Raw genomic sequence first — 12577 nt, 5'->3', positions numbered from 1 at the left:
GTTAAAAAAATCTGAAAACTTCAGTCAAAAAGATTATTTGGAAAGCTATTTGCTTTTTTCTGAAAGCACAGAGCAAGGTGAGATCCTTTAAAGGCAAATTACATGTATTAATTAAGTACCATTTTATCAGAAAAATATAATTTTCTTTCAAAGTTTTACTTATTTACTCTCAATCACCTACTATTTGGAGAAGTTTAAACTACAGTTCTTAACAATGAAAAGCTATATATAACAGCCAATTTCCTTGACACATGAAATTATAAGATTCCTAAAATCCTGACACATAAAAAGTCATGAGTTCTGATATGTGATACATGAAGATAGGTGATTTTGGAAAAACCTAAAAGATTATATTATACTGTATTTTGCTAATGAGTTAACATAAAGTGATATAATTACAGAGTAGAAGTTTTACTGACTACAGAATGCTACGGACAAGACAAACACTCATGTTTCATTTGAAAGTATTCATAATATGAAACAGGTTCTGTTCAGTCATATAGAAATGAAAAATGCCTCATTATATATCAAAAATGCATATTCAAAAATTTATTTTCTCATGATACTATCTAAAATGCATCATTAGAATACAGCTCTTCTAATCCTACACCTTATTTCCAAAAAGTACCGACAGAATAAATGTGTTTGTGTTTGTATGTGCACATGTATGTATTCACTTAGATGAATACATGTTAATTCGTTAGGAAGAAATGGCAAAATGAAAAATACAGTATGGGATAGGCATTGTTGATTTTACTGTTTGTTTTCTTTGGCAAGGATCATAAGTAGGAAAGCCATCTACAGTGGGACAAATAGTAGAGCCAGAAGTAGAGGTTCTTAAGCAGTTACGTGACAGCATCAAGTCAAAGAAGACAGACAAGACTGGGGTCAAAGGCAAGACCCAGTGGAGAAGAAAATCCCCACATGTAAGTACTACAAAAGCACTATCCTTTCCTCACTTTAAACTAATGTTAATGCTACTACCGGTATCCAAATCACCCAGGCCCAAAACCTCGAGTCATTTGTCTCTTCCTATTCCTAATCCTTCATCTTCCTCCAACAAATAAGACTTCTTAATTCCTCGTGCTATTTCCTCCTCCCCATTTTTAGTTCCAACAAGGTAATTCAATTAATTATTAAGGCCGGGTGTGATGGCTTACGCCTGTAATCTCAGCACTTTGGGAGGCCAAGGCTGGTAGATCATCAAAGGTCAAGAGATTGAGACCAGCCTGGTCTGTACTAAAAATACAAAAAAATAGCCAGGTGTGGTGGCACATGCCTGTAGTCCCAGCTACTCAGGAGGCTGAGGCAGGAGAATCACTTGAACCCAAGAGACGGAGGCTGAGGTGAGCAGAGATCATGCCACTATACTTCAGCCTGAGTGACACAGCAAGAATCCATCTCAAAAAATAATAATTATATTATTACTGGTCTTCTGGATGACTGACAGACTAGCCTGTCTGCCTCCAGGATCTCTTTATCCCACCATATATCTCAGTGTTTCCAGATTAACTTTCCTAATGAACAGCTTCACTGCTGACACACTCCCATTTTGAACCCTTTAAAAGCTAATCAATCCAAAACGAATAAAATCCAAATTCTCTATTTTTGAATGTAAGACTCCCAAATCTGTACCTTATATATACCTTTCAGGATCATCTCCCTCTAATGCCTAATAAAATATTAACTCTAATAAAATTTTCAATTAATCAGCTTCATATTTTCCACACAAATCCTCTTCCTAAGAGGCTCTTTTTTACCCTCCCATTTCATTTGCACCTGTGAGAATCCATTTTGCCCAGAGGGAGACACGTCAGCATCTTCTGAACCCCCATGGTTTTAGTTCAGTCTTAATATGGAATACAGACTGTTCCACCTGATATTCACAACAATTAAAAGTAACTTACATTTATGAAAATATACTCTGTGCCAGTTACTTATATGGAAATTACTCAATCTATAGTTGCTAGTATTTTAAAGCTAAATAAATTTAGATTCACAATTTCGATGACTGTCAGTCATACAGCTGGTAACAGCCACCTAACTCCAAAGCCCACTTACTTAAACCCTGCATGTACTTGACTTAATCATCAAACATATTTGTCTTATTGCACAACCAGAGAATAAGAAATTTATCTCAGGTCCTCTGTCTTCTTCCTCTTTGCACTCCTAAGCACAAAGTTTTACACGTTATAAACACTCACTAAGTATTTATTGAAAGAATGAAAACATAAATTAATAAAAGTGATATTATCCTTTATAGGTGACATATGCACCATTACACAAGGCCTTTCATGGAACTTATTGCTAAGAGTGGTTCTAGTGGTGAGAATTTCAGATGCGAATAGGCTATATTCTCAAGTAGCTGAGATGCGGCTCAGAGGCTCTTGTCCACATTTAGGGCAATATCTAGAAGCAGCACTATGTGGTGTGCCTTCCAGGACATCTCGAAAGGAAGCAGAGCGGTACCAAAGCAGAGGGAAAGGTCACTAGCGTCATATTCTCTAGGATGCCCTCGCCAGTGTCTAACAATACTGAAACTATGCCATTGCATATCAAACATAGCTTCTCGCGCCAGATCAAGTAGAAGCCTTCTCCAGTCTATTTCACCTGAATAGGTCTCAGCCAGCAGAGCTTCTAGAAGGAAAACTTGTTGTATTATCTGTAATGCCCTACATAGATGATACCCAAGTGTCATAGCTGAGATCTAGAGGAGCTAAGAAGCTGGTCTGACTTCAATACCACTAAGTAGAGAGTTCACTTACTATCCATGTCAAAAAACTATTATGGAACCTAAGTATTACATTAACCTTCAATACCTTGGAAGTCGTTCTACTTCTTTCCCTTTTATTTTTAACGCTTTAAAATTTTTCTCCCAATCGTGTACAGTAAAAAGATGCTTTTCCACCAGAGCTTCCATATCAACTTGCCCAATTACAATCCATTCCTGTTTGAAGAATGAAAAATGTATTACTAAAGACATAGAACCAATATGTTAACATGTAATAAAAGACTAGGATCTAACTATCAAAACCAATAAAAGGAGGCAAATATGTGGTATTCAAGTAAATGTCAATTTAAGTAATATAATCATTACTGCAAAGCCTAAAGAATAAACAGAAAGAAGAGAATATGAAAATGCAGTGATCATAAACTTTTTTTAAAGAAAATTATATAAAGTCTCTATTTAGATTCTCTTCTCAAATTAAATATATATAAAACTTCAAAGATGTAATCACTTTTGCAAAACCAAGAGTCACTATAGGCTATAAATCTGAAAGTGTCCAGATACATCCTAGAATTTTAAAATACAAAAGCACTGAAGTGGCAGTTAAGAAACTGGTCAAATTCTCAGTCACATATCTCAGGATCAATACAAATGAGAAATACCATTAGTTTACACTTAAAGTTAGTTGGGACGATGTACTTTAAACAGAAATAAGCCATTAAATTGCCCTAATTCCAGTAATATTTGAGAGCTTTAGAAAATTAATTAAAATTGACACAACAGAGCCACATCACATTCCAAACTGACACATTTTTTTTTCTTGAGATGGAGTCTTGCTCTGTTACCCAGGCTGAAGTGCAGTGGCGTGATCTCAACTCACTGAAACCTCCACCTCCTTGGTTTAAGTGATTCTCCTACTTCAGCCTCCCTGGCAGCTGGGATTATAGGTGCCCACCACCATGCCCAGATAATTTTGGTATTTTAATAAACATGATGATTCGCCATGATGGCCGGGCCCGTCTCAAACTCCTGACCTCAAGTGTTCCACTAGCCTAGGACTCCCAAAGTGCTGGGATTATAGGTGTGAGCCACCATGCCCAGCCCCCAAAATTGACACAACAATTTAAAAAAACAAAAAGCAAAAAAAAAAAAAAAAGTTTCTCAATTGTCACAAAATAATCAAAGACAAAAAAAAAAAATTCCCATAACTTTTTTCTCTTCTACAGTATAAATCTAGATTGTATAATTATCTACGAATCCAGCTTTCTGGTTTGCCATGTTTTAATGTTATGCCACACAGGATAAACTATTAGTGTATATATTTAATGTAAATTCAGTCAGAAAAAATTTTATGAGGCAAGCATGGAAGATTACACGTTCTATACCTTATGTTGGTGTAAAACAGCTGACAATCTTCTAAACAGATCTTCTGCTTTGCTGAAAATCGTCAAAAATCCACTTGCATTTCTATCGATCATAATAGAAAAAATAGATTCATCTCCTGCCTCACCCACTCCCTTAAACTGATTTGGAATGCCGATGAACCTCTTCATTTCTCTGTAATATTTAGCCCGGATCTCTTCAAAAGGGGGCCTGAATTGTAATCGTCCCTGTCTGAAATTAAATAAATAACTTTAAAATATAAATTATTAGAAAATCATGAATTGAACATTATTGGGGTTTAAAAACCGTCTTACTTGTAAGTTAAGTCTATATTTATTTCTGGCAAATTCTCATTCAGTGCTTCTAAGCCCATCTGATACTGATGCTCCAGGGCTTTGTACAGTTGGTGATTCCAGTGCTGTTTCCACGCATGCATGTCACTCGCTTGGAATCCCTAATATGTTACATTCACATTTTTTACTTAAAATTTAGGCAATAGAATGGATTTTTCATTTAATACTTTCACATCACATAATGTACAACTATAATCACAAAAATAAAACCAACTCATTTTCAATATGTGAAAACAGGTACATCCTTATTGTCCCTCTTCTTAGAGTTAGAGACAAATATAAAAATCTAATCTTCATACTTATAAATAGTACTTTTAAAAATAAGCAAAATTTAAAATCCATGCAAATATTAAATGACTCTTACATTTAAACTTTATTTTATGATGTAGTACCACAAATGCTGGTTTATTTTGCAAACTTCTTAGTCCTTTTTCAAAAACTCCCATCAAATATAGCTTTCTCTTCCCTTCCCACTTCTTACATAATATAAATCTACTCCATCTTTTAAAACATAAGAAATTTAAAATATTAGATTGCTCATGAGAATGTACATACTTTTTTGCTTCTATACAACCAGAAATATATCAATTCTAGTACTTTTGCTTTTTCTTAAAGTTCTAAAAACTGAAAAATATTAAATATATGTAAATGTTTGAGACATCTAATTCATATTCAGTTAAGATCCCATCACCATGTACTACATAGCAGACTTGGTGCTTGCCACTTTTATATGCATCAACTATTATATCAAAATATAAATAGAACTCCAATTTTACCTCCAAAAAGGAAAAAAAACTGAAATAAAATTATTTCTATCATTGGGATTCTATCTAAACCCAATTTTGTGTTTTACGGATGACACAATCACCTAAAAGAAAACTAACACGTGATAGATATTTAAACACCAAGACAAAAATCTGCAAATTCTGAATTGAGGAATTTGGCATTCCATAAGACACAACAGAAACTTATTGTTATATTTTTAAACGTAAATTGATTGTTCATATATGGCCTTTATATATAGTTCAGTCAGAAAATTATAAATTTGTTAGGAATCAATTAGTAAGATTTAAATATAACCTTTATGAACTTCTCGGCAGTTCATATATTGTATTTACATTCTGAAAAGATCATATTTCAAAGTACACACACAAAATAAAACACACTTTACCTGTGCTTCTACAGTTGCCAAGCCAGTTCTCAATTCTTGTAATCCGTCTTTCCAACGCTGTTGCTGCCGGAGCAGATCAACGTTCATAAGAACAACCACCTATGAAGAATTAGAGCATACTAGTCTCACAAAGTATTGCTGGAAAAATGGCAGCTTTTCTGTGGAGAAACCTGACAGATAGCATACTAACCAAGTGATCAAGTTTAACTTTATATAAGACACATCAATACTTGAAGGATGTACTGAGAAGGGCAAAACACCACTTCTGTGCTATTCCTGCCAAAACAGGATAGCCCCGATCCAACGTGGAAAAACATCATGTAAACCCAAATCAAGAGAGATTCTCCAAAATAACTGACCCGCACTCCTCAAAGTCATGAAAAACAAGGAAAAGACTGAGGAGCCGGAGGCTACAGAGACTCAACAACTAAATGTAAAGCTTGATTCTAGATTTTACCCTGGAAAAAAAAAGAATGTTAGTAGAAAATTGTAAAATTCAAAACAGTGTGTTTCCTGGTTTTGATAACTATTCTGGTTATATAAGTTGTCAACACTAGGGAACTTGGGCGAAGGGGAATTGTGATCCCTCTGTACTACTTTTGCAACTTTAAGCCTCAAATTATTTAGAAATAAGTTTTAAAAATTACATCTTAATGACTTTTTAAATAATACCATTCATATAGCTTATTCAATTTTATAAAGAAAATATACCTTTTCACAAAATGTAGTGTGCCATTTTCTCAGTTTTCTATTTTCAGTGGCAAGTCGTTCAGCAGCATTTTGGAGTTTTTGAATATACCCTTCTAATTCTTTAGGATTATCCCAAGTAATCTGTGATTTCCCTCCACTTCCTGTTTTTGAATTCTAGGGTACAATAAACAAGCTTTAGTATACATATATGTATTTTCTTTTTCTAACAGTCGATATTCTATATCAAAAGTTCAATTATCCCCAACTCTGACCTGCAATAAAGAAAGCACATAATAATTCTCCGTTTATAACTGATAAGACTGTCTGGCAAACATTGAGTAGTCCATTTCTTCCGGCTTCTCCCTTTTACAATGAAAAAGCCCAAACATAACATGACAAACAAGCATAAGATGACTGAAATGAAGAATGAAGAAGGCGGATAGCCTAGAAACCTCAGGAATTAAGGCATGACACATCTGGGTTTCCTTATTATCTCCTATACATCCAATCTGGAACCACTGACGGGCACAGACTAAAAAAGCTCCAGGAGAAACCTATTTCCCCTAGCCAAAGGGCTAGGAAAACAGCAGTCTAACGACAGAAAATATTTCTAGCAATTCACATCCTATTGTAGTTTAACACAAAAGAGAAAATCACCCCTTTCTACAGTTTCAGTGGGACTAAGTAGAGAGCTGATCTTCCATCACCTACTTGGCAAAAGCAGGTAGTGTTCCAGTCCCCCTGCCACGGTAATCATGAGACTGGACAAGGAGCTGAGCTCCCACCCCCACTCACAGCAACAAAATGGTGTAAATCTGCCCTCCACTCCTCTGCTCCTCCTCCCTAATGTCAACAGGGCCCAGTGGGGAGCTGAGCTTACACCCCAGCTTGGAGGCAGCAAGGTACATCCAAGTTGGTGCCTCACTTTCACAACAAGGTTATCAGTAAAGTAAAATGGGCGCTCAACTTCCATTCCACTCATCTGCAATGAATCCGTGTACAAATGCTGTGCTTTACTACTGTAGAGCCCAGCAGGAAACTCAACACATAGACACACACACACACACACACACGCACCCCTCTCAGCAAAGAGACTGTTTACTAAAATATAAAGGTTAAATATTATACAGTGCATATATATATATATGTTTCCTAAAAGGAAGGGAGAAAAACTGCAAAAAACAATAAATTCAAAAAACAGTAACTGAAAACAACAAATTTGGCAAAAGACATAAACCTACAGATTCAAGAAGCTGAGTAACTCCAAATAGGATAAACTTAAAAAAGGATTCTGTGCTTTCCTACACAATAATTAAACTTCTAAAGACAGATTCTTTGAAATCTTGAAAGCAGCCAAACATAAACGATGAATTATTTAGAAAGGAACTCAGACTCAAATGACAGCAGTTTGTCAGCTGAAATCATGGATGCCAGAGTGCTAAAAAAAAAATAAGTCAAATATCCATTTCATTTTATATCTAGTTAAAATATCCAGGAATGAGGGAAAAGGAAAACATTATCAGACAAATAAAAGATAAGCCAATTTGTCACCAGCTCACCTAATCTTAAACCATGGCTAAAGGGAAGTTAGTTCTCTAAAGAAGGAAAATATCAAAAGGAGTTCAGAACTTCAGAAAAAAAAATATATTGGGATAAGTAAAAAAAATAAATATATAATAAACTATTCTTTTGTCATGAGTTTCTTATATTTGATGATTTAATATAAGGGGGAAATTGATAACACCATCTGATGTGGGAAAATATTTAAGACAAATATATAAAAGTGGAGAGAGTGAAGAAACCTAAATAGAAGAAAAGTTTCTATACTTCACTTCATCTGGCCAATGAAGGCAGTAAGTCTGTGGAACTAGGAGATGCTCAACAAATAGCAGATGAATTAAAAAGCCTTTACTGAGTAATTACTATTTACTACTTAATGTTCTATTGCTTGAGAATACGAAAGTAAATAAATTACAGTCTACCTTTCTACAATATGGAAAGCAGACAGAGGATCATACAGAACCTTAATGTTTTCTCTACACCTATCCTAGTTTTATAACCACTACTATGTCTCATTTAACATACATTAAATATAATTATTAACTTCTCACAATACAATTTTACAAAATAAGTTTCCTCCTCAGAAATATCAACAGACATTATTTTAAACAAATTAGAAAGAAAAAGTTGTAAGGTCTTATAACTAAAGTGACCGATATATTAGGGAGAAAAGGTCAAAAATAATAAAGTATGATTCCATTTCCAAAACTATGCATCATTTTTTAAAATATGCATGTATTTTCAAAACTATGCATAGAAAAATATTTGAAAGGATGTACACCAGACTTTTTTAAATGGTCATTTCTTGATGGCATGATTATAGGACATTTTTTTCTTTTTACCTATTTTTTTAAACTTCGCATTATAAACTCGCATTATAAAATCTCTGCCAACAAGAAAAAAGTGCTTTTAATAACAGCTATAATATGAATTATTTGACTTCTAGTAAATATTAAGCCTGAGAACTAGTGTGCAGAAAAGAGTTAACATAGCAGTTCTGACTACCAGCCTTCAAAAGACCTGCTTAAAAGATGCCCCTTAGCTGGTATTTGGGAACTTAGATTTCAGAAGGGTTCCTACCACTCTAACTGGTAAGAGTGGCTCACTGTACCTAAATAATATGGTTTATGCCGAATATTTGCTTTCCTTCTGGGAGTTTGGAATTTCAGAAAATGTCGATGTGACTGTCCCCATGAAAACCTAGGTTTTGAGTCTCTAATGATCTTCTCCAGTAACACATTTCACATGTGTTACAATTTGTTGTTACAGAAAATAAGTACACCCTGTGTGACTCCTCTGGGAGAGGACTCTTAGAAGCCTGCATCTATTTTCTTGTGACTTCACCCATCATGCACCTTTCCCTTTGCTGATTCCGCTTTGTATGCATTCACCATAATAAATGCTATGAGTGTGACCACACAGAGTCCCGCAAATCCTCCCAGCAAATCAAAGAACCTGGGGTGGCCCTGAGGACCCTGACACAACTAGTTATCCACTCTCAAATAGAAAAAATAAAATGGTATATTTCTCGTCTGCTTATTTTTTTCAAACATTTCATGTCTATGAAGACCGAAACTACAGATTTTTAAAAGTTAGTAGTCACACAGTAACATTCAGTTTAAACACTATTATGGGTTTTCCTCTTTTTTTTAGAGACTGAGTCTTGCTCTGTTGTCCAGGCTGGAGTACAGTGGTGTGATCTCGGCTCACTGCACCCTCCACCTCCTGGGTTTAAGCAATCACCTTTATTGCTTGGGGAAAGGCCAAGAGAAAGGCCTTTATTGCCAAGAATGGAAGATTACAAGTGATTTTGTTGAGGGCTCAAAGGGGAGAGCCATAAAGAAAGTCTGAAAAGTCTTAGAAATAGCTCGATTGGTCATGAGGCCCCTGCCTCAGTGTCCTGAGTAGCTGGGATTTCAGGCACCCACCACCACGCCTGGCTAACTTTTCTCTATTTTCAGTTGAGACAGGGTTTCACCATGTTGGCCAGACTGGTCTCAAACCCCTGACATCAGGTGATCCACCCGCCTCGGCCTCCCAAAGTGCTGGGATTACAGGCGTGAGCCACTGCACCCAGCTTCCTAATTTCTTATATATGGACATTCAAATAACCACAGACAAAGAGCAAATAAGTCTCACATTACAAAATTGGGAGATGGTGGAAAAGGTCTAAGGAGGCTTGTGTATAAAGGCCTCAAACTTCAGAGGATAAATATAATATACAAATCATATTCTATCTATGTTAATGCAATTGATCAAAATCAGTTACAAAATATATAAAATATTCTACCAGTTAAATCTACAGTTGGAAAAAAAATGTTACTTGTCAAGAGTGAACAAAGTCCCTGGAAGCAAAACAAAATCTAAATTGTTTGCTACGTTAAGCTGAAGGGAAACCCAGAAAATTAAGAAGTAAATACTTCCCATGTAAAAACCTAATTATAATAAAATTAGAAGTCCAGTTACCTTAATTATCTGTTCAAATGCTAAGGCTGATTGTAACATCATCGGCCTCTGACTTTGAATCATTTGTTGATCAATAGAATTATAAAAATGTGCCACCTACAAAGCAAAAGTTCAATTAGTAATAATTAACAACTTCATTAACTTTTTTAATTGTTTAAATGAAAATATTAACATTTCCCAATCCTAAAATTAAAACAGAAAATAGGTTTCTTATCTCCAATAGGGCATTTGTTCCCGTATTAATATACACAATCAACAAGTAAGTGTTGAGTTCCTACAATTTGCCAAGTCATGTCCTGAGGTCTGATTAAACAAAGATTATAAAATGTGGTCCCTGGAATCAAGAAGTTCATAATCCCACAAGAAGGAACTCAGTGAAGCATGTTAAGTGGTAAAAACTAAATTCTTAATTCCTGCACATCTCCAAATCTGCTCCTTCTTTTTTCAGTACATGCCACAATGTATTCATGTCTCAGAGCAAAAATTATTTGAGATCTCCTGAATGCTTCTCTCACATTCCACATCAGCAAATGCCTATTGACTACACTCTTAAAACATATCTTTGGAATTCAATCACATTCCCCACACCCCATCGATTGCATCCGAATCCACACACTCTCATCTCTCAGCAAGACCAGTGCAACAGTATTCCTAACTGGTCACTCTGCTTCCAATCACGGCCTCCTACAGTCTATTTAAAGCAGCCAGAGTTGTCTTTTTCAAACATGTATCACACCTCTTGCCTACGCAAAACCCAATGACTTCCCAATATCTGAGAATAAAATCCAAAAGTTTTCCCAGTATACTAGAGGATAAGCCAAACTAGCCTTTTTACTATTATTCTCACTAACAAGTGAGGCTTCCTTCTAGAATTCTGTATCTGTCATTCCCTCTCCCCGGAATAGTCTTCCTCTAGATACTTGCATGGTTCTTTTGCCTACTTTATGTCATGTCTCTTCTCAAATATTACCTCTTCATCAAAGCTTAACCTGACCAGTCTGTATAAAATAGCAGTCTTTGTCACAATCTCTTTATTCTGCTTTATTCTTCTTCAAAGCATTTATCACTATCGCTGCCTAACACTGTATTAGATATTTATGTGTTTGTTATCTGTCTCTCCTGCTGAAATGAAAGCTCTAAGAACAGAGCCAAGCAAACAGCAGGCACTCACAAATGTTTCTTGAATTAATCAATAAATAGAGATACCGACAAGGAACAGTGGTGGACAAAGGACACTGTCAACCGTGTTGGTGGAAAAAGGAGAGGTTCAGGGAGTAAGATCAAGTGGACAAGCTGAGCTGAGTCTAAGGAATTTTGGAGACTGTTAATTTTTGTGTCCCCAGCACCTCACAAAATTCTTGGCACATAGTAGATTCTTAAAAATATTTCTTAACCAATTTTATGGAGATTCTCTTCTTTCCACTGATATATATAAAAATAAACTTTATTTGGTGGGGAAAACCCACTCTACTGATTCTGTACCACAAAAGTAGGCCCAGAAAAAGGACAATCAGGAAAGCTGGAAGCAGTAGAATAGTATATATTCTGTTACAATCTGGCCACACTGCTATCTATCCAACATTCTACTATATACACCCTATTCCAGCTAAAGATCTGCTCAGAAATAAAGGTATAGAAACAGATTTCCCAATCGTCCTTCCAGGGTAAATACAAGTGCCTATGACCACTCCTTCTTCGAGTTCCTATTCTGTCAGACTAAATACTTCGCATAGTAAAGTAGGCAAGCCTCTGCTTTTAAGCAGGCACTCCAGCTGAAATCATCACCCAACCCTCTGTGTACCTGAGAAAAATGTAGGTACACTCTTCCAGACTTACATCAATCATTCTTCTGAAAAGACTTACCTGCTACTACTTCTGTCTCTACCCGAGACAATTGAAACTTCCTACCTCTATGCTTTCACAAGACTTCCTGAACATCTGTAATATAGTACTTACAATACATTAAATATTGATCTACTTGATCAGCACTATATTGAAATGAAATAAATATGAACTCTAGAGTCAGAGAAACTTGATATCAAATCCCACTCACTATCTACGTGGCACTGGGAAAACTGTTAAACATCTGATCCTCAATTAGATCAGTAGTACGATGGGGAATTAATTGAAATAACATAATTAAATCATCTACCACAAGGCCTGATATTTAATGAGCACTCGATGTTTAGTTTGCTCTCTCCCACTAGACCAGGGATTCTCAAACAA

General features: G+C 35.6%; 1 protein-coding gene across 8 annotated transcripts in view; it reads right to left on the bottom strand.

The window, feature by feature from the left end:
• The window catches only part of DYNC2H1 (dynein cytoplasmic 2 heavy chain 1), a 375588-nt gene that overhangs the window by 340703 nt on the left and 22308 nt on the right, over positions 1 to 12577 (bottom strand). For all 8 annotated transcript variants that reach the window (XM_078339343.1, XM_035263991.3, XM_078339345.1 and 5 more), the window contains exons 13-18: positions 10352 to 10447; positions 6347 to 6499; positions 5636 to 5734; positions 4426 to 4565; positions 4114 to 4342; positions 2820 to 2947 (exon numbers count right to left, since the gene is read on the bottom strand). In XM_078339343.1, coding sequence (XP_078195469.1) covers positions 2820 to 2947; positions 4114 to 4342; positions 4426 to 4565; positions 5636 to 5734; positions 6347 to 6499; positions 10352 to 10447 — 845 coding nt within the window. The remainder of the gene's footprint in view (positions 1 to 2819; positions 2948 to 4113; positions 4343 to 4425; positions 4566 to 5635; positions 5735 to 6346; positions 6500 to 10351; positions 10448 to 12577) is intronic.

This window comes from Callithrix jacchus, chromosome 10 (genome assembly GCF_049354715.1).
Source record: "Callithrix jacchus isolate 240 chromosome 10, calJac240_pri, whole genome shotgun sequence".
NCBI lineage: Eukaryota > Metazoa > Chordata > Mammalia > Primates > Cebidae > Callithrix > Callithrix jacchus.
This window is presented reverse-complemented; position numbering and strand designations above follow the sequence as displayed.